Below are 21,506 nucleotides of genomic sequence, written 5' to 3'. Positions count from 1 at the left end.
TCCCTGTGAGCCTGGACAGAGCTGAGATGCCCAGAAGAGTCACAGCAGTGGGAAGGAGGCAGGTAGGAGATCTGATATTTCAGTTAATGAAGATGTCAGAAGATGGGCAGGATTTGTGGCATCAGCCAAAGCAGGCGCTGATAACTGCCCATGAGCATCCCAAATCCAGAATTAATACGAGTTTGTTCCTAGAGTACCCTGGGTCACTGAAATGGCACCAGTCATCCTTCTAGGACAGGCTGTAGTAGGATCTCTGGGAGGTTTCAGGCTGGGGTGGGCTCAGAGGGGGGTTGCCTGCATCCTTCCTGCAGCTGGGGGTGGGTGGCAGTGACCATGGTGGTGTGACTCTAGTTCAGACCCAGCCCAACCCTTCCCCTCGATACCTGGGGAAAGACAGACCAGAAGTACTGGCTGACACCTCGGGGTGCGGGAGACACACTGGGGTGAGGAGTGGGGAGACAGAGAGCACCTGGAGCAGACTCAGAAAGGAGATGGGGTGCAGAGGGCAAAGCCCCCAGAGGGGACCCCACGGAAGCCAGGCTCACGTGCACAGCTACACCCCTTCGGGTGCCCACGGCATCAGCACAGCACAGGGGACGGGGTACGTGGGGCACAACACAGACAGGGCACAGGGGATGTGGTATATGGCACACACCAAAGGGTCGTGGCACCTGGGCACAGGACAAGGCAACGGGACACAGCTCGTAGGAGGGAAGACACACAGTGGGGGTATGTCTGCAGGGGCGGGGGACACGGGCCGGGACCTGCCCGGGGAGGGTGGCTGGCGGGACTGAACCACCAGAGCGGAGAGGAGCGGAGGGCGAGCGGAGAGGAACAGACCGGAAAAGGCCGGGGCAGCCAACCGCCCCTGTCGCAACACGGGGCGCTGAGGGAGGAGCGGGTCCCACTCGTTCCCCGGGCCGAGGCCCACCATGGAAGCAGGGATTCGAGCTCATGCCATAGCAGAGTTACCGGACACTGCTTGGGACGAGCCCGGGAACCGTGGCTTACGGCTTATGGCACCGCAGTGCCCGGACACAGCCTAATCCCGGCTCGGAAGCACTCGCCGCCGCGGGGGCGTTGCTGCAACATGGACACGCCCCTTATGCTAATAAGCGCTGAATCACGCTCCGCATGCTGCGGCCGCTTGGCGGGACTGAACCACCCGGGCGGAGAGGAGAGGAGGGGAGGGGAGAGGAGCCGAGCCGAGCCGGGCCGGGGGGAGCCGGAGCGGCCAAGAGCCCCTGTCGCGACATGGGGCGCTGAGGGAGGAGCGGGTCCCGCTCGTTCCCGGGGCCGAGGCCCGCCGCGGGATTTGGGCACGGCGGGAGGGAAAAGGACATGGTGGGGAAGTCCCCCTCAGCCGCTCGCTCGTGGTGGCAGCCGAGGGCTGGACAGGCGGGGCGCTGGGGGAGGATCACGTGACGGGCGGGCCGCCGCCATTTTGTCCTGCGGAGGCAGTACTTAGGGTGCAGCGCCCGCGCCATAGCTGCTGTATCGGCACCAAGCTTCGACCATCTATCCGCCCCAGCTCCTCCTTCCTTCCTTCCTTCCTTCCTTCCTTCCCCCCCCGCCTCCGCCATTTCGTGACTGAGCTCTGCCCGCGGAGGACCGGCGCCGCGGCGGAGCCTCCCGCCTTTCCCCCCTCTTGCGCTCCTGCTACCAGCGGCGCCTCGCCTTGGTCCAGCCCGGCTCGCGCAGCCATGTCGTCCGGCTCCAGCCCCGAGTACGCTTCCTTCTTCGCCGTGATGGGCGCCTCGGCCGCCATGGTCTTTAGCGGTGAGCACCCGTCCGAACTCAGGGAAGAGGGTGTCGGGGTCTAGAGTGGAGTGGCGAAAGCGATGGGGTCTTGCGGGGAGGGACACCGCTTTCCCTTTCCTCCCGGCCCCCCGGCGGGGTGAGATCGCCGGTGCTGGGCCCGGAGCCCTGGCCTCGGGGCGGAGGCGTCCACGAGGATCGCCCCCTCCGGCTCTCCATCCGGGCTACCGGGGCGCGGGTCTGCCCGGGTGACGTCATCGCGGCGCGTACCGCTGGCGGAGCCACCCCTCCGCCCCGTGACTGCGGCGGCGCCGCCCGGACCGGCCCCTCGGGAGCTGCCGTGACCACCCCCGCACCCCCATTCGTGCCCCCCGCCCGCGCTCATCCGCCGTACGGGGAGCCGGGGGCCGGCGTGGGGCGCAGCGGCGGCAGCCCTGCCGTGGTCGTCCGTGGGGACAGCCGCTGCACCTTCCCGGGCAGGCAAAGTCCGGTCTGGCTCCCGCTGTACAGTCGCTTTGTGAAGTATTCCTCGGGTAATGCGAGACTGGTTTCTAATGGCATTGAAACCGGAATGTGCAGGTGTTTTAAGAATGAAGTCAATGTTAGAAATGGTAATGGTGTTACAATGAACAGGTAGGCTCCTGGCCTTCCCTTTATGACGGGAAACTTTGAAATGCTGGAGAGGGGAAGCTCCTCTCTAGTGGCCATCGTCTGCATCTGAAGTCACTGAGCTTTGTCGCAGAGTAAACTGGGTCATCCTGCAGTATCCTGCTCACCCTGTTGAGGATCACTTATGCCATTTTACAGCAGAAAGACCATTATATGGTGCCTCGTCTCCCTCTTGCAGCCTGTGCAAGCCTTCTGCAGAAAACCCCTGCTGTTCCTGACTCACTGTGGCCCCATAGGTGCAGAGCTACTGTTCTGTTTAGGATGTAACATGGGAAGGCTTCAGCTAGTTTTTTTTTCCCCAATGCAAGTCTTGCAGTAACTATGAATAGCAGAACAGGGAATCATGGAATCACAGATGGTTTGGGTTGGAAGGGACCTTAAAGCTCATCCAGTTCTAACCCCCTGCTACCTTCTGCTAGACCAGGTTGCCCCAAGCCCCATCCAGCTTGGAATTGATCTGGTTATCTCTTCTGAAGATTTATCCAGTGTTTCTGTGCATAAGCACACTGACTTGGCTTCATCTGATATATAATTTGGCTTCCAGTTGAGGATTCAGAGCATGCAAGTGTTGAATTGGCTGTGGCTCAAGTTGCATATGGCTGTTGGTGTGCCTGGAGTCTCATTAGGTTGAAGTAGCCTCCGAGATGGTAGCTAAGAATGCAAGGGAAGTTTGTGGAAGCTGCTCTTGATTGATCAGTGTGGTAAATTAAATTGTGTAAATGGCTGAGTAGACAGTGGATTAAAACTGGTGTTTTGGAGGAAGCAGTCTAGCTCTGCTGGGGTTGGCACCACTCACTGGTTTCACACCAGCTGCGTTCATGGCTTTAATATTTAAAATGAAAGCATAAAACCAACCCCGATTGGCTGTGTTTAGTCTTGCTCAGGTTCTACCTAGTGGTGGGATACAGATGTCCTGTGCTGGGGGCAGTTAGTGGCCTGCCATCTCAGAGTTCAAACACTGCACTTGCAGTCCCTTGACAGCTAGGGACTCCCCTGAAAACAGGATGGCTGGGATGCTGCAGGAACCAGTGTTGGGGCTACAGGCCTGCCTGTCTCTTGGCTAATGAAGATAGTGGAGGACTAGACTAAGGCCTAGTTGCTTCTTCCAAAGAAACAGTCAGCAGATAACTACCTCTTGCAAAATAGCAGTGATTAAGGTCCTAAATACTGAGCTTCCTTCCTGAGGAGGAAGCCACTAGATTCCTTTAGCAAAGCTGAGCTCAGAAGCAAAAGAACATGGCTGCATGGCCTTTCAGATGCTGGTTCTGTGATTTGCAGGCTTGCTTCAGTCCGTCAATGAGGGATGCAAACTTGAGTCAGCATTTTAATAGAAGAGTGTTGCTTGGCATGGCTCAACTTGAAGCAAGGTGTTTCCTGAGAGCTTAGCATGGTTTTTAGCATGATGAATGGGTTTGATAGCACAGTACCGTGAGGCTGCAAGTTAAAGGGAAAGGGTTTGGGTGAGTGCTTAAGTTGTATTGGTGAAGGGTTTGGTAACTCTTCTGTCACAGCTGATAAATGACTGGTCCTTGATGTGGAATCATAGAATCACGGAACAGTTAGGGTTGGAAAGGACCTCTAAGATCATTTAGTTCCAAAGCCATGCCATGGGCAGGGGTATTGCAGACCAGACCATGTCATCAAAGACTGTCCAATCTGTGGCAGGTGGTTTAACACCAGCAGGTTTGAGCCATAAAATTAGTCTCCTGCTAGGGCCTAAGTGCATCTGATGGGTTCAGTCACTGGGCAACAGGTTATAGATACTGCTGATGCAGAATTATGTGAACATACTGAACTGCTTAAATGAAGCAGCTTGGGTTTTTAAGGCAATATGGCAGATGTATCAGTGTAACATAAACTAAAACTTGCAGTGTCATGTAGCTCCCCTAATAGTGGTGTGACACTATGGAGTGTTCTAATGCTAATTTAACATTTTGTGTTAAAAAACCCACCCTGATTTAGAATAAGGAGCAAAGTCTGGCCAACGAGTGTGACAGTGTCTAAAATTGTTTGAGATCAGTGTTAGTGCACTGATATGCCTGACTCATGCTGTATCTAAAGATCAGGTTCTGATGGAGCTTGTAGTTCTGAGTGCTGTTTCTAGTAAACATGTTTAAGTTCAATACTGTCCAGGCTAGTTTGATGTGAAAACAAGTGACTTTATGCAGTACTGTTCAATGTTTGAACATTAACTGCTGATGGTAAATAGATACTGGAACTTGTTCCAGTCAGCTAGTACTGATGACAGCTAGAAGGACTGAAGCAGGCTGCTGTGACCTTGGCTGTCTCTGTGTCCGCTTATTTATTTGCGGATATAGCCTGTTCTGATAGCTAAAGTTCCTGTATTTCCTATGTGTAAAACATGTGGCTGGCTCAGTGTCAAGTGCTGTTGAGTGATCAAATTGTTGCAGCTTTTCCATGCGACTGCAGTGTGCCAAATGGAGAAGTGTGGTGCTGGGCGGAGCTGCCTGACAGCTCTGCTGCAGAGCTGTGCCAGGCAAACCCCACTGTGGCCTGTGGTGGGGTGAGGAGTTTACTTAGACCTGTGCTCTGGATGGGCATTCAGTGCCTTCTGTACTGTTTCACTGTCAAGCATCTGGAAGACCGCTAAGGAAGAGAACTCTAGCCAGCAGTGCTGAGATTAGTCCTCTCTCTTTTTTGATGCAGATCTAATGAAATAATACTTTTTTCTTTTAGACTAGGGCTGCAGATACTGTAGCAGCTGTTTAGCTAATAAAGGACCTCCATGGTGAAACTGCTGGCTCAGAACATTTAGCTTGATGCAGCCAGCAGCCTTGTGCAGTCTGATTCTAGAAGGCATCGTGATGGTAAACAACTTGCAGCCTTAAAGGCAAATGACATGTGCTTCCTGAAATACTGTCTCTTGAGGGGTGAGGAGGAGGTAGAGAGGAGAGCTGCTTGTTTTACATCCTTATAGGATGTAGACCACATCTGAAAAAGTCTGCAGCTTCCTTAACTGTAACTTGCAAGTGGAAATGTTGGCAGAATGGTGTAGCTCAAGGTAGTATTCTGATCCAAATCATTGAGTGCTTCAAAGACACTGTTGTGTGGGCAGGAAAACTCAGTGGGTCAGATGTTTTTGCTACCAGACTGGCTGGAGAACTGTTAGAGGCAATATCCAAGTCGAGTGCAGTCATTTACTGTAGTGACAGGACAAGGGGTAATGTGTTAAAACTTAAACAGGGAAAGTTTAGATTGGATATAAGGAGGAAATTCTTTCCTGTTAGGGTGGTGAGGCACTGGAATGGGCTGCTCAGGGAGGTTGTGAATGCTCCATCCCTGGCAGTGTTCAAGGCCAGGTTGGACGAAGCCTTGGGTGAGATGGTTTAGTGTGAGGTGCCCCTGCCCATGGCAGGGGGGTTGGAACTAGATGATCTTAAAGTCCTTTCCAACCCTAACTATTCTATGATTCTATTCTATGACTGCTTTGCTATGCCAGAAATCTGAGCATTTTTCAAGAAACGGGCTGCTCCCCACTGGTGTTCTAAGGTCTCGCCAACCGCACCAAACACAAACGCAGCTCTGCCTCAGATGACGGTAATGGGTATGCCACAGCTGCCTTGGAAGAACCCTGCTGCTATGCCCAGTTGCACCTCCACAGGAGAGAGACAACCACATCAGTGGAACTGTATACGGAGCCTATGCAAATTCAGACCACGCTGACTGAAGTCCCACAGTGAGGAGGGGGTAAAGCAGATAAGCTGCCTTTCAGGAAGCTGGAAATCTTTGAGACACCTGTGCCAGGCCACAGGACAGCATGCTTTTGGCTCTTCCCTCATGTTATGAGGGTGTGAGGGGTTCAAACAAGCCCTGCACTCCATTTCGGTGAACTGGAGAACAAAGCCTGCTAGCTCTTCAGGAAGCTGCTGCAACAGCAGCAATCCAAAGTGTTACCAGTCAAGTGTTCAAGCAGCTGGGGCTACTGCAACTGGTGCAACATAGCACATGAAGTCACTTATTTTTAAAAGCATGTTAAGGCTGCACTTTACAAGTGGCAAGTACAAGTGAACAGGGGTGAACAGGTGCTGAGGTGAGTTGATGCCTGCTGTGCAGGGATCAGTCCATTTGATAACGGATTAATTACAAAATAGTCCAGGTGTAAGTACTTGTCAAGAATGTACTTTCTGTGATGGTAACCCATGGTATCTTAACTGAAACTTTGGCTTGTTACCAACTCACTTCCTGATGCTGGGAGATTCAGCATATTAGTACCCTGGAAGTCTTTCACTCATTGCAGTGTGAAAACCTCCTCTTCCTCCATGATGGGGCACAGGAGGAATCACTGGCTCTGAATGGACCAAATGCTGTCAGAGTGTATGTGACTAGTTCTGAACCTCTGTGTTCCTGGGCTGAAAATGTCTGAATGGATTGAAACTACATCTGTGCATATAGCTCCCTGGCCCCTGATGTGGTCACTATCTGGAGGTGCACATCTGCCTGTAGAGCTTTTTGTAGTGTGGATGCAAGGCTTTGGTAACAGCCTCTCTGTACTGGGGAAGTGACACGTGAGTGACTTGCAGTGAACTTAGCTGCAAGATTAAAGTTCTCGGTGCATGACTTTACCGGGGACTAGCTACAGCCATGAAAGATTGGTCCTAATGCTAGCACTTGATATAAACAGTAGACTGCTCAAGTGCTGAAATTATCAGAGGCAAAGCTCTACTGAAAGTCCTGGCAGTGGCAAGACTACAAGTAGTCTTCAGTCCTTACTGAAGCCTACATGGCAAATTACTTTCTAGTTCATATTGGAGCTGTACAGCTATACTACCTCTGCTGCCACTTGTGACTAACAGAGGGTAACTGCCATGAGAGGCACCAGTCAGCCCATCCACAGCCCAGAGGGAGTGTGTTTTGCTCCCAGGAGCAGTACTAAAGCAACTCCGCCTTCTGAGCTCAAAGTTACTCTGCAGCGGTATTTCAGACCTTTGAAACAGGCTTACTGAGAGTAGGTGGTCTTGAATGATGTGTGAAGCAACTTCTCTGTACTGTAACACCACTGAACTGCTAAATGGCACAGTTCCTGGCCATAGACTGAGACAGCTTCCCTCTGTGATACAGCAAAATAGGCAACATGCTTTTCCAGATGCCAGGTGGATGTTTTGATGGCTCTGTGTGCTTTAAATGTTGCAGCTATATTTGTCTGTATGTTTGAAGTGGAGCTGTATGATACATGTAGTCTTGGTACAGCTCTTATTCCATTCTTGCTGTCTTCTGCATAGATCTCTTCAAACCCTGTTCACTGAGAAGATTTTGGAAAACATGCCTTTCCATCTGATTTTGGGTCTTTAGATGTAGCACATGTGCTTCAAATGTTCACAGCTGCGAAGAGGTATGAGTTGGGATGTGCAGGAGGATTGACCCAGGTGCTTGACAACTGTGACATTAGATGCTTGGGTCATGATGGGAAGGGGACATTGTAGCACTGGGGTGGAAGGAGAACTTCTCAGGCTAGTGAAGTGCAGTAAGACATGCTGCCTTGTAAGATGGTGAGATGCGGCTGCAGGCGACCCAGGATAAGCGTGTTGGTCAGGATGCTGATAAAGAGTTCATGGGAGCAGATGTGCCAAGCTCTGGAGCTGCTTGTGTAGCACTTGTGACTGTCAGCTGAACAGTGGGAGTGTAATAGGTCTTCAGTGCCATCTGAAACTGTCTTGTGAAAACTAGCTGCCACAAACTCTATGTAGACTTGATCTGTTCATGTTTCCAGACCAAGTTTGAGGCATAAGCTCTTCCCTGGTCCCTAGAATTGGGACTTAACAATGGGGAATTGACAAACTTGTGCTGCTCCACCCCTCCCAAAACCTTGAGCAGGCTGGCCTTCCATACATGGGGTTACAAAATCGGCTTCTGTAATCCATCAGGGTTAATTGCAGCACCTTTAACTGCAGACCAGGAGGAAGTAATGACTGATCTAATTTTAAATAGTGAACTTCCTCATGAGCCTCTGTTCCTGGAGAGGTTTATGGAAGGTGAGAAGTGGATTCTGCTAGATGCTACAGCCAGTCTAGGAGTCCAGATTGCCTGAATCTTGATTCTACCTAATTCCAGTCCTTGGAAGATGCTTCCAAGAAGAAAAGGTTCCTAATTCAAGTTAGTCATTTCTTTCTAGTTTTCCTAGGGCTGGACCCTTAAGCGGGACCATCACTGGTAATTGCTGGCTAAGTCTGTGTGCTGGTTTCCAGGCTCAGCTTGCATTTGCAGGTAAAACCTCTCCTCTGCTCTTGGCTCAGGCTTCCTGCCAAACTGGATTCTGGTTCTGAATGGCACTGAACAGCCCTTTACACCTGGCTCAGTGACAGGGTTCAAGAGCTTTTCTAGAACAGAACCAGTTTGTAGCTAATAATGAGGCTTCCCTTTCAAGCTCTTACAACTAAAACTGAGCTTTGGATGGTGAGTCTTGTGTTAGTGCAGAGGTGATACCTTTGTTAATCTTCTGCAGTTTCTTGGTGGAAAGCCAGGAGGATTACCCCCACTCTTGACTGCTCAAAGACAGGCTTTATGTAAATGCTGAGCAGGAAACAGGAAACCCTTATCCAAAACCCTCTGAATGCCTCCCAGCAACCTTTTGGTCAAGGTGCCCCATCACACATTTGGATGCTGCTGTAAGGCAGCCACAGATCTTTGTGGAACAAGCAGCTCTCCTTTGTAGGAACCATAGTTAAGTGGGGTGGAACAAACTCAAATAGTAGGTCTCTGAGCAGTAAAAATATGTGAAATGCATGTAGTCTTAATAATCTCCAGTAGCCTTTTAGAGCAGGCCAAGAGCATTTTCATGCTAAATAGGACTATCAGCATGGTGGTGTGCGAAAAGAAGATGAGCCCTCCCCAGACGTTGCAGTGCTACTAGTCCTGGATGGTGCGGACCTGCGTAGCATCTCCTGGGTGATGGTGGGTGCAGTCCAAAGTTAAGGAGTTCCTTGAGTAATCCAGAACAGGTTGGAAGGAAAGGGGTCTTTTCAAGTACTTCAGAATCAAAGAATGATTTATTTGTGGAAGTTCTTAATACAAAGCTTTCAAGACATAAGTTACTTTTTGTGGTAGTGCTTTGGGACTTCTGGCAGGTCTCAAGGAGGTGCTAAGCCCATATTCTGCTTTGGAAACCAAGCTTTGGATTCCTATGTTGGTCTTGCCATGCTCAAGTGTTTACACAGGTGATAAGCAAACCTTAGGGGGAGGGTGGTTGTGGTCCACTATAACTTACGAGCCATACTCTGTGGTTCCAGTGGTGGGGTTAGCAAGTGGTTGGACTTGAATGCTCCACAGATGAGGCTATGAACACATGGAGAAGGTATAGGTTGTCCAAGGAATGAAGTGCAGCAGTAATATATGACTGTTGGGTTTGCTTGGCAAGGTTTTGGTAGCGGCAGAGCTACAGGCCTGGCTTCTGTGGCAAGCTACTAGAAGCTTCCCCTGTGTCTCATGGAGCCAAGGCTAGCTGGCTCCAAAACAGACCCACTGCTGGCCAAGGCTGAGTCCATCAGCAGTGGTGGCAGCTTCTCTGGGATAAGGTATTTAAGAAGGGGGGACATGCAACAGCAATTTCAGCCAGAGAGGAGTGAGAAAGAGAGAAACGACTCTGCAGACACCCAGGACAATCAAGGAAGGGAGGAGGTACTCTAGGCACCAGGGCAGGGATCCCCCTGCAGCCTGTGGTGAGGCAGGCTGTTCCCCTGCAGCCCATGGAGGTCCCCATGCCAGAGCAGGGAAATGCCCAAGGAGGCTATGACTCCAAGAGAAACCCACACTGGAGCCATCTGTTCCTGAAGGTCTGCAGCCTGTGGGAGGGACCCCAGCTGGAGTAGTTCACAGAGAACTGCAGCCCATGCAAAGGACTCAGGCTGGAGCACTTCATGGAGAACTGTCTTCTGTGGAGCAGTGGGGGTTGAAGATCCTTCCCACTGAGGAGGAAGTAGCAGAAGAAACACTGTGTGATGAACTGACCACAGCCCTCCATTCCCTATACCCCTGTGCTGCTGGCAGGGAGGAAGTAGAGAAACTGGGAGTGGTGTTAAGCCTGGGAAAGAGGGATGGGGGAAGATGTTTTAAGATCTAGTTTTATTTCTCATTAGCCTATTCTGATTTGATAATTTTCCCTGAGTCTTGTTTGCCTCTGGTAGTTGGTGAGTGAGCTCTCCTTCATTCTCCTGGCCTTTCACATTTTCTCTCCCCTGTCCTGCTGAGAAGGAGGTGTGACAGAGCAGCTTTTAGGGGCACCTTGTGTCCAGCCAGGGTCAACCTACCCATGGTGAGTTTGTAGCTATCTTTGTATGTCTGCTAAACCTAACATTGTGTGTTTAACCCCAGGCTGAAGCATAGGCAGAGAGCTTTGTGGGGAGTGCCCATGAAGTTGACTTGTTAAATTATTGAGTGCATCTGAGAACTCAGCCCAAGTGGCTCAAAGTTCAGTGACTCTAAACCTGCTTTCAGCTGGGTTATGTTCTGCTCTGCTGTGTTGCTCTGGGTCCATGGGTAGAGCTTTGGTGGTGTTGGCTCTGTAAGGGCACAAACCCTTAAGAAATGAGTTTGGATTTGGACCATGGGGTTTTGTCTCCCAAAGCAGGGAGTGGAGATCTGCTGTGGGGTGTACCCTGCAGCAGACCTGGCTTGAAGAATGTATCCCTTTAGATATATTCTCTAAGTAGTGTTTGAACCGCGCCTTTTATTGGCCTGGCCTTGCTCTGAGACTCTGGACTCTCACTTCTTCATCCTGTGGGGGAATGTTCCTGGCTGATAACTGAATCATGTGGCTGCACTAGTTTTGCACAGTTCCTCCTTGTGCTGACCTGATTGTTGTGATGCTGCAGCCTAATGAGGGATGTAATAGTTGAGGATGTCTAACACACTTTTTCTCTTCCAGCCTTGGGAGCTGCATATGGGACAGCAAAGAGCGGCACAGGTATCGCAGCCATGTCTGTCATGAGGCCTGAGCTCATCATGAAGTCCATCATCCCTGTAGTCATGGCGGGTATTATAGCGATCTATGGCCTCGTTGTGGCTGTACTCATCGCCAATGCACTCTCACCTTCCATCACGCTATTCAAGTAAGTTGCTGCGTCTTGTCAGTTCTGCTTTGGTGGTTCTGTCAGTAGTTTGTTTCTGCTGAATGGGTGGGTTTTGCTCGACCCTTGGAACGGGTCAGTGCTAAATGCTCCTAACCTGGGCTGAGGAATATGGACTCTATCAGCTGTCCTGCTTGATGCCTTAGCCTCAGTAGTAGTGTTGCAGTGTTAGCTGGCAGGTCAGACATCCCACAGCAGGAGACCATGCAGTGATTTGTAGCTTGAAAGAGCCTGTGTACAGGTAGAACTGGGATAGGCTACACTTGTTTCATGGTGCCAGATCCTAGACCTGGAAAACACGGGTCTTTCTAGGACTGTCTAATCAGACTAAGTAGTTCTGTTGCCTGGGAGATGCAGTTGAAGAATTAATACTGCTTGCTACTTTATGTGGTGGTAAGTCAATCCTCAAGCCATACATCAGGCCTCTATACTAGGTACAGTCTGAAACTTAATCCTGGCTTGGCTTCTGAGAACAGCTGGAACTGGCTTGATTGAGACCTCTCAGAATAAAACAATGCTTCTGAGGCCTAACTGTAGACATCTGGCTGTGTTACTACATGTTGTAGTTGATAAGCAGTGTGGTTGGCCTAATAAGCCATGTTCTAAAAAACAAGGGGCAAGTGCTCCTTTTGCAGTTACCAGGAGGTCAGATACTGATAGGGATTGCTCTTCAGGTACTCCTGCCTGGAAAACCAGACCATGCCTGTCTATGCAGTGCAAGAGCCCTAATGATCACCTGGATGTGCTGTATAATAAGGTTGCTAAAGGTGGGAGACACCCAGCTATTAACAGGCTGCACCACCTTGTAGGACAGGCATTACCGCATATGAAGCCTGCAACTGACCAGAGTGGCTACAGATGAGCTGGAGGGCCACGGGAGCTGCGGGTGCAGTAGCTGAGCTTGATGTATGAGCCACAGCTGAGTATCAGTTGAAGATCTCGCATAGCTGCCTAGGGTTTCTTAAGCATCAGAGGTAGGAGTCTCTGCTTTGTGAGACATACTGTGCTTGCTTCAAGAGTGGAGAGCCTCTTTCCTGTGGAAAGAGCTTCTAGTTAAATATTAAACCTTAATTCTTTTGGGGAAAGCAAAAAAAACAAAGGCTGGTCTGAAGCTAAAGGGTTGGGTGTCCTGTTGCTTACCACTGAAACTCTTCATCTTGTCCCATAGGAGCTTTCTTCAGCTGGGTGCTGGCTTGAGTGTGGGCCTCAGTGGCCTGGCTGCTGGCTTTGCCATCGGCATTGTGGGTGACGCAGGCGTCCGGGGGACAGCACAGCAGCCCAGGTTATTTGTGGGCATGATCCTCATCCTGATCTTCGCTGAAGTCTTGGGGCTCTATGGCCTCATTGTTGCCCTTATCCTCTCCACAAAGTAAACGTTGCAGTATGATGTAAAGAGATGTAACAAATCCGCATTTCAAACAAAAAGCTCCAGAATGAAAATGGTCTCTCCAATGTGTACAGTTGTCCCAATTTGGTAGTTGATCTCATGTAAATGCGCAATGTACGTTAGTGACTTGTCTGTCCTCTGTGTACTTCAATATTAAATTGAATGGGCTGCCCCAAGCCTGCTGTGTGGCTTGGGGTGGCCTGTGTGCAATTTTCCACCCACTGCTGTTAGTACTTTATGTATAAATATGAACTAGAAATGTAATTTTTCTCTTCACTGGATGTTTATTTATAAAAGACTTGACATGTTCATACATCTATGGAGCAAGTGTTTTCAATTTCCCATGCTATATATATTAATCTTATATATAGGTAGATTACACTGTGGGGTCAATTGTAAGTGCAGAGAATTCCTTTGGATGTAACTTTTGATTCTAAAGATTGCTGTAGTGTCCTGATATTGGAGTATGAGAATCTCGTGTTTTATTACAGCAGTTGTCTGAAACACTCCTGTGTTTCGGTAGTAACAGCGTATGCTCCAGCATCACAGTTGTGCACCCAGTGTTGGGTTACGAACTTAAACCATGTTTCCAAATAAAACTTCCTCACTACACTGCTGTAATTAGTCCTGCCTCTGATTTTGGTTGTTTTTTTTTCTGCTCCTCTAGGAAGAGGAGGGAAGGGCTCCCTTAGGGGGAGGCAGGTTCTTGCGGTGACGGGGCACCAGCAGAAGTGATGCTTTCATTGCTGCTAACCTAGCCCCTCTTTCTCTGCTGTTCCCAGCTGCTGCCCATGGGCAGTGCTGTGGGAAGCAGGAATGCCAGGGACTGGGCTCACTGTGATTAAGTGGTGAGTTGTGGTAATGCCCTGTTAATGGGCTGTGCAGCATGGCCTGAGCAGACTGGTGCAGGCTTCAGCAAGTGACAAGGCACAGGAGCTGCTGAAGAGCCATCAGGCACTTGTCTTTGTGATGGCTCTGCAGAAAATTGGCTGGCTTGGAAAGCTGCTCTGTTGACAGCAACTGCCTGTGAAGTACCTGATCAATACATTCATCAACAAAATGGGTGCATTCAAGAACTCCTATTTTTAACTTGTAAATCAGGAGCATTTGAGCTGGTTTCTTTAGCAGCTACTGAATGCTGTGGCAACTCCCCTTGTCCTGAGATCCATGAGTGGTGCAAAGCAATGCAATGCTGAAGCTCATAGAGGAAGAGCACTAGACCTTGTTGCAGTAAACCTGGCTTTGGGGTGGGCTGTACTGCTGGTTTTATGTTCCAAAGGGGCTTTTCCTGGCAGTCAGCAGTGGTGGTGCCTGGGCTGTATAGAGGTGTAAGCTGATTTAAGGAAAATTCCAGATATCTGCTGAAGCCTTGCATGGGGAATGGGGGGGCTGGGGATGTAACATTCCTGATCTGAATTATCTTGGTCATTCCAATTCAGAAGCTGAATCTGCTACTTTTGCTAAAGGAAAGGTTTTACCCAAGGGTTATAAACATTTAGGAAAACTACAACATAATTCTCTCAGCACTGATTACAGTGAGTGCTTTTTCAGGGCTGCTGTGTGGAGCTGATGGAGCTTGCAGCTGGGAGGGTGTGAATCGGTATGTGCCACAGGCGTCCTGCAGTTGTGAAAGGAATTCTATGGTGTTTGTGTAGCAGGACAGAAGGTCCTGGCTGAGGCTGTAAATATGTTTAAGGTCTGGCTGTACCTTCTTTAAAAGGAGAGCCTACTGCCAGCCTTGTTTCTTGCCAATTTACAAGAATGTGAGCAAACTACATTTAAGAGAGAGCAACTAAATGCTGGTAGTAGCTCTCATCTCTAAGAGAAATAAGCAACCTGACTGTAGGAACTCTTAATTTCCCATTGTCACTTGGTGACACTTGCAGAAGGCTGTTAGGAGGCTTAGGATGGATATGGATGGACACTGATGTCACCAAACATGGGCAAGAGGCAAGATCCCATTGATTTTGGTTCATGCCTTGGAGCATCAAGCCTTTACTGATGCATAAACCCATGCAAGTCAGTATGAGCAGAAGCTGGGGTTAGTGTGCATAGGTGGGGGATTGCTTTCTCCTGAGTGCACATACACTGGGAGCAAAGTTAACAGTTTTAGTGTGTTGCCTAAGCCAAGCATTTTTATGGGCAGTAATGTTCCAGTTCCTAATTGATGACTCCTAGGTGAAAACTTGCATTTCAAGTCTTTCACCGATGCTGTTGCATCAGCAGATTTCTCCAGTATTCAGGTCACTAAGAAAATTGCAGACCTTTGGTCCCTTTCCTTAGGCAGGAGCACACTAGATTTGAGCACAGTCCCATCTGGCAGGGATTGACCTGTGATTTGGTTAGAAAGAAGAGAAAAGGCAGCCTGCAATGACAGACTCCTAGTGCCTGATTAAAAGAGGTGCTGTCTGCTGGCACATAAATAGTGCTCTGTAATGTGGCAGATTGTGCCTGTGAGTGTGCATTGCAGAGTGAGTCAGCTGTGCGGAGGGAAGGGAGCAGCTCTGCAGCAGCAGCTCCATGTCCATTAGCAGGTGGTTCAGGCTCAGTAAGGTTAAGGGACGCTGCTGCCGGATGCTGCCTGCATGGACAATGCCTTCATAGGGCTGCTGACTTTTCTCTTACTGGTTTGCTGTTGGTTGGCGTATTTTTTCCTCCCAAAGGCTACAGATTTTTCCTTTTCTTTTTCACTGCTCTGGTGGAGAAAGCGTTCTTAAGCAGTAGGATTTTATGTATGATTGCTCAGGGATTGTCTTTCCTTGGGAGGCCCGGTTTAAGAGAAGTTTAGTAACCTGAAAAAGGAAGCAAGCTTTGAGGAAATAAAAACCTCCTTAGGAGAAAATAATCCCAGAAACTAATGTGCTGTTATAAACTACAACAAGGTAACAGCAAATCTAATGGAAAGAACCCTCAACAAACCTTGTTTCCTTTTCAGTCTTGATGCGCGGATAGACTCCACAACTCGTTAAAGTTGTAAAGTAGGTATGCTTTATTAAGCGCTGAGGTGCATGGGTGATAACTCCTCCAAAAGCATGCGCACTTCAGCATTGTTTCCCCTTTACATTTATCCTCTAAAGTTATACATATGCATGAGCTTGCACAACACACCTATGCATATTCATGTCCTATTCCCGCTTCGTATTATAATGAGCTAAGAAGTCCTTTGTGCCTGCGCAGTGCCTCCTAGTGGTCGTGAGCGAGGGTCTCAAGATGAAGTAAATGAGTCTTCCTCAAGCCTAAACTTTTCACCTCTGGTCATTACGCATGCTCCCTGGAGGCTTGGTCTTTGTCCAAAGCGCAGAGTTAATTTCAGCCAGCCTAGGCGTCCAAAGGACTGGAATCAAGTCACGGTCCCTACTTCTTAACAATAGCTATGTCCTTATATCTAGTTCTAGCACACACGGAGGTGTCCGAAGGACGGCAATCAAGACACGGTCCCTACTTCTTGACAATAGCTCTGTCCTTATATCTTGTCCTGGCATAATCATGAGTGAGCAATGATATTGTTAAGCAAGGGTCCTGATCTATCCCCTTGTACATTGCAAGTATGATAAGCATGAGCAAGCAGTAACATTGTTAAGTAAGCAGTTTGACCTATCCGCTTGTACATTGCAAATACCATGTACAATAAGCATGAGCAAGCAGTAACATTGTTAAGCAAGCGGCTCAACCCTAACCCCCCTGTATATTTGTTAACCCTTTTCATCAGTCTGACCATGGGGATATTGATTTCATGGCTTTGTGCTGTTTCCATCCAGCCTGACTGTAGAAACCATCACTGTTCTCAGGTGGGAATTACCTCTGATGAACAGGAGTTGCCACCTTTGCTCTTCATGTATCTTTCTCCTATACAGGTATTAACCATTTTTTTCTCTTGACATAATTAAATCAAACCCAGATAAAGTCTTCCCAGTGCCACTTACCCTGGAGCGGGAATTTTCTGTTTCAGGATCCAAGGATTGTGTCCTGAAAAGCATCTCCATTTTTGTTCCTGTTACTCACTAATGAAGGCTGTTCCTTTTCTCTGCAAGCCATGCTTTATTTAGCTTCTGAGACAGTCACGGCTTTGTCACTTTTATCACTGAGTTTCTGTGGAGCTAATTTTTTATCCCAGCACCAAAGCACACAGGAAACTTCCTCCCAAACATCACAATGTGTAAGGCCCGAAGCCTTCATGGGGACCACACTTCAGGCTCCCGAGTGCCTCCCACAGGGTATCTACAGGCACTGACAGATCACACTGCTCCACTGGGAGCAGGAGAGCAGGACAAGTTCCCTGGAGAATAAATGGCTCACGTTTACTATCTTCCTTTTGATGACAGGACAGGGCTTCCTTTTACACTCACCACAGGCTCAAGACTGGGCTTCGGGATTTACCAAGGGGATCCATGTGGCTGTTTCAGTCCCGGGCCCTTTTTTGGCACCTTGAACTGTCCGGTCCATGCTGTTCAATCTTCACTTTCCTTCTTTGCCTTTGGGAGAGGGAAAAGAGGTGACCTCAGGAGGCAGAGAGCAAATACCGCCACCTACACCTGATGCCTTTGGCTACCTGAGGTAGAATAGAATCATAGAACAGTTAGGGTTGGAAAGGACCTTAAGATCATCTAGTTCCAACTCCCCTGCCATGGGCAGGGACACCTCACGCTAAACCATCTCACCCAAGGCTTCATCCAACCTGGCCTTGAACACTGCCAGGGATGGAGCATTCACAACCTCCCTGGGCAACCAATTCCAGTGCCTCACCACCCTAACAGGAAAGAATTTCCTCCTTATATCCAATCTAAACTTCCCCTGTTTAAGTTTTAACCCATTACCCCTTGTCCTGTCACTACAGTCCCTAATGAAGAGTCCCTCCCCAGCATCCCTATAGGCCCCCTTCAGATACTGGAAGGCTGCTGTGAGGTCTCCACGCAGCCTTCTCTTCTCCAGGCTGAACAGCCCCAACTTTCTCAGCCTATCTTCATACAGGAGGTGCTCCAGTCCCCTGATCATCCTCGTGGCCCTCCTCTGGACTTGTTCCAACAGTTCCACGTCCTTTTTATGTTGAGGACACCAGAACTGCACACAATACTCCAAGTGAGGTCTCGTGAGAGCAGAGCAGAGGGGCAGGATCACCTCCTTCGACCTGCTGGTCACACTCCTTTTGATGCAGCCCAGGATACAGTTGGCTTTCTGGGCTGCAAGCGCACTCTGAAGCCGGCTCATGTTCATTTTCTCATCGACCAATACCCCCAGGTCCTTCTCCGCAGGGCTGCTCTGAATCTCTTCTCTGCCCAACCTGTAGCTGTGCTTGGGATTGCTCCAACCCAGCTGTAGGACCTTGCACTTGGCATGGTTAAACTTAATCAGGTTGGCATCAGCCCACCTCACAAGCGTATCAAGGTCCCTCTGGATGGCATTCCTTCCCTCCAGCGTTTCAAGTGAACTACACATCTTGGTGTCATCGGCAAACCTGCTGAGGGCGCACTCAATCCCACTGTCCATGTCAGCGACAAAGATGTTGAACAAGACCGGTCCCAACACCGATCCCTGAGGGACACCACTCGTTACTGATCTCCAGCTGGACATTGAGCCATTGACCACAACTCTTTGTGTGCAGCCATCCAGCCAACTCCTTATCCACCGAGTGGTCCATCCATCAAATTGATGTCCCTCCAATTTAGAGACAAGGATGTCATGTGGGTCAGTGTCGAGTGCTTTGCACAAGTCCAAATAGATAACATCAACTGCTCTACCCCTGTCCATCAGTTCTGTAGCCCCATCATAGAAGGCCACCGAATTGGTCAGGCAGGACTTCCCCTTAGTGAAGCCGTGCTGGCTGTCACCGAGCACCTTGTTGTTTTTCATGTGCCTTAGCATGCCTTCCAGGAGAATGTGCTCCAAGATTTTGCCAGGCACAGAGGTGAGACTGACTGGTCTGTAGTTCCCCGGGTCATCCGTTTTCCCCTTCTTGAAAATGGGGGTTATATTGCCCTTCTTCCAGTCATCGGGAACTTCACCTGACTGCCATGATTTTTCAAATAGGATGGCCAGTGGCTTAGCAACTTCATTCCTAGGCTGAGGACAAATCTTAGGGAATCACATACATTCCTGAGATTGGCAGCATGTTCTCAGCTCATAGATGTAAACAACCTCCCTGACTCTTGCATGCATTAGGACAATACCTTAGACCTCTTTGCAAATGCACGCAAAAAACTAGAAGGTTGGCTGAACCTCCAGCAGCAACGCTTGGCAGCAGTGCTCAGCCAGCCCTCCCTGTGGACACCCAGACCTTGTTCACATCTGCAGCACACACTCCCCTGTTCCTCCTAAGTGCACTGCTATAACTTCTCATGCTGCCAGGCAGTGAGTCTGATGTGGGAACCAGGCCAGGTTAAAAACAACTCCGCCTGAAGAAAAATAACACTTGGTAAAGAAACTGTAGGTGAAACCTCGCTTGTGATTCCCTCAGCCTCTTACTGAGGTAGTAGAAAGAACATGCTGTTACTGGAGAGGGAGTGTGCAATGACTGGTAATGCGAGACAGGTTTAATTTAATACTGAGAAATAAAAGGAGAACATCCAAAGGGATAAAACATAAGCAGGACAGACATTCCACAAAGTCACGCTGGGTGACATACCTGCAGCATGGATGAGGCCAATCCGCACACCTTCACTGTCGGCACAGGCTGTCCTGAACTCCAGCAGTGCAGAGTGAGGTCCGGGAGGAGTTCCAGCTCTGATTCAGTGGTTTGCTTTGGGGCTTGCAGCCCAGAAGAACGCTAGATCTCTTTGTCACCCGAGGGTTGGTGAAGCTGTGCCCAGAAGGTGCGCCCCATGCACACAGTGGGTGTTACTGTCTGGAAGCAGTATCTGCATTTATCTCAGTGTCTCTTCCACTGCCGAGAAAACTTACTGTCACAAGTCTGTTTGTTAGCTTGTATGTTCCTACGATGTGCCCTGTTTTGTCCATGAGCTGTTTGGGTGCTGTAGATGCCTTTTAACATCTGAATTCAATTCAGCAGCTTGGAAGCGTGCTTCCTTCCTACAAGAACCATTGGCTCAAATGAGCAGGCCTGAGATATGCTTTTAGGATTTATCATTTTCCAGTTTTGGAGTCTCCTTGACTTCACCTGCACTGAAGCCACAAATCATTCTCATAGACATGCTCGTGAGTGCTCCTGACATGCATAATATCAGCCACGATGAGGAAAACCTGTCTGAAGCCATTTTTAGCCTCCAGTTCCCCAAAGAGTGCTGCACAGAGATTTCCTGGCCCAGCTCTGCATTTCAGGGGCCTTTGCTAGCATCCTGCGGACAGTGTGAGGCAGCTTGTGGAACAGACAAGCACTGACATCATGGAGTGATAAGTACAGCATAAAACCTTGTTAAAACTCAATTCCTGGCTGAACAGTGATGTTACAGTCCCCATTTCTCTTTTCTTGATTCATCAGCAACACCCACATCCGCACCTGCTTGAACACAGGCCTTGTTGAGTGTCGTTGGTTTAAGCCCAGCCTGCAACCCAGAACCATGCAGCTGCTCGCTCACTCCTCTCCTTGTCCTCCTGCCACTCCCAGACGGATGGGGAGGAGAATCAAAATAATATAATTCCCATGGGTTGAGATAAGAACAGTCCAGTAACTAAGGTATAACACAAACCACTGCTGCTACCACCAATAATAATAATGATAAGCAAGATAACAAGGGAAGAGAATACAACTGCTCACCACCCGCCGATACCCAGCCCGACCCGAGCAGCGATCTATCTCTTCTGGGTAACTGCCCCCAGTTTATATACTGGGCATGATGTGCTGTGGTATGGAATGCCCCTTTGGCTAGCTTGGGTCAGGTGTCCTGTCTCTGCTTCCTCCCGATTTCCCCTCCTCCCTGGCAGAGCATGAGACTCAGAAAGTCCTTGGTCAGAGTAAACATTACTTAGCAACAACTGAAAACATCGGTGTTGTCAGTGCTATTCTCAGGCTGAAAGTCAAAAACACAGCACTGCACCAGATACTAACAAGGAGAAAAATGACTGCTACTGCTGAACCTAGGACAATGAGACACTTGACTCCGCGATATGTGAGACGCCTTCCTTGGCTGGAAGATGCTGGGTAGTAGTGAGTCTTTACCTCACTCTAGTCTACCCTGGGGATGAGTGATGGTTCTTGGCTGTCACCACCTGCGCTGAGGAGCTCCAGTTTGGAGCCAGTGGATGCAGTAGAAACAGATTCTGGCTCAAACCATTCCCATCATAGCATGAGGTAGGAGGCGGCAGGAGGTGTGTGCAGACTGGCAAAAAGCAGGGCCTGGGGAGGTGGGTGTGAAGAGACACTGACACCTGCACAGTCAGCACAACAGCTCTTTCTGCTTCTTTGCATTCTAGGGTCTGGAGTGCTCCTGGGTAAGCCGCATTCCCGTTGGACACACATCGCTCCCTGCTGCTGTTAGACCTTTTGAACAGCATTTTATAAACACAAAACACCAGCATGTGCTGCTGCCAGCCACTCAGAGCTCCAGCAGGGAACTAATTCATTTCTATTTAATGCTGGGTGTGATTAAACCAGCTAGAGAGTAACCCCCTTCAAACACTGACTGCAAGGAGGCAGGACACAAGCACCCAGAGCCACCCCA

General features: G+C 49.3%; 2 protein-coding genes across 2 annotated transcripts in view; both read left to right on the top strand.

The window, feature by feature from the left end:
- CUNH8orf33 (chromosome unknown C8orf33 homolog) overlaps positions 1 to 21,506 on the top strand; it is a 212,552-nt gene that overhangs the window by 174,739 nt on the left and 16,307 nt on the right. The gene's annotated exons all lie outside the window — the stretch shown is intronic.
- ATP6V0C (ATPase H+ transporting V0 subunit c) lies at positions 1,575 to 13,506 on the top strand. Its single transcript, XM_061474140.1, has 3 exons — positions 1,575 to 1,779; positions 11,306 to 11,489; positions 12,676 to 13,506. The coding sequence occupies exons 1-3, from the start codon at positions 1,704 to 1,706 to the stop codon at positions 12,878 to 12,880; spliced, it is 465 nt and encodes a 154-aa protein (XP_061330124.1). The 5' UTR covers positions 1,575 to 1,703; the 3' UTR covers positions 12,881 to 13,506.

This window comes from Pezoporus flaviventris, unplaced genomic scaffold (assembly GCF_033815535.1).
Source record: "Pezoporus flaviventris isolate CSIRO_AGI_PZ_B2104156 unplaced genomic scaffold, CSIRO_AGI_Pfla_v1 ptg000078l, whole genome shotgun sequence".
Taxonomy (NCBI): Eukaryota; Metazoa; Chordata; class Aves; order Psittaciformes; family Psittacidae; genus Pezoporus; species Pezoporus flaviventris.
This window is presented reverse-complemented; position numbering and strand designations above follow the sequence as displayed.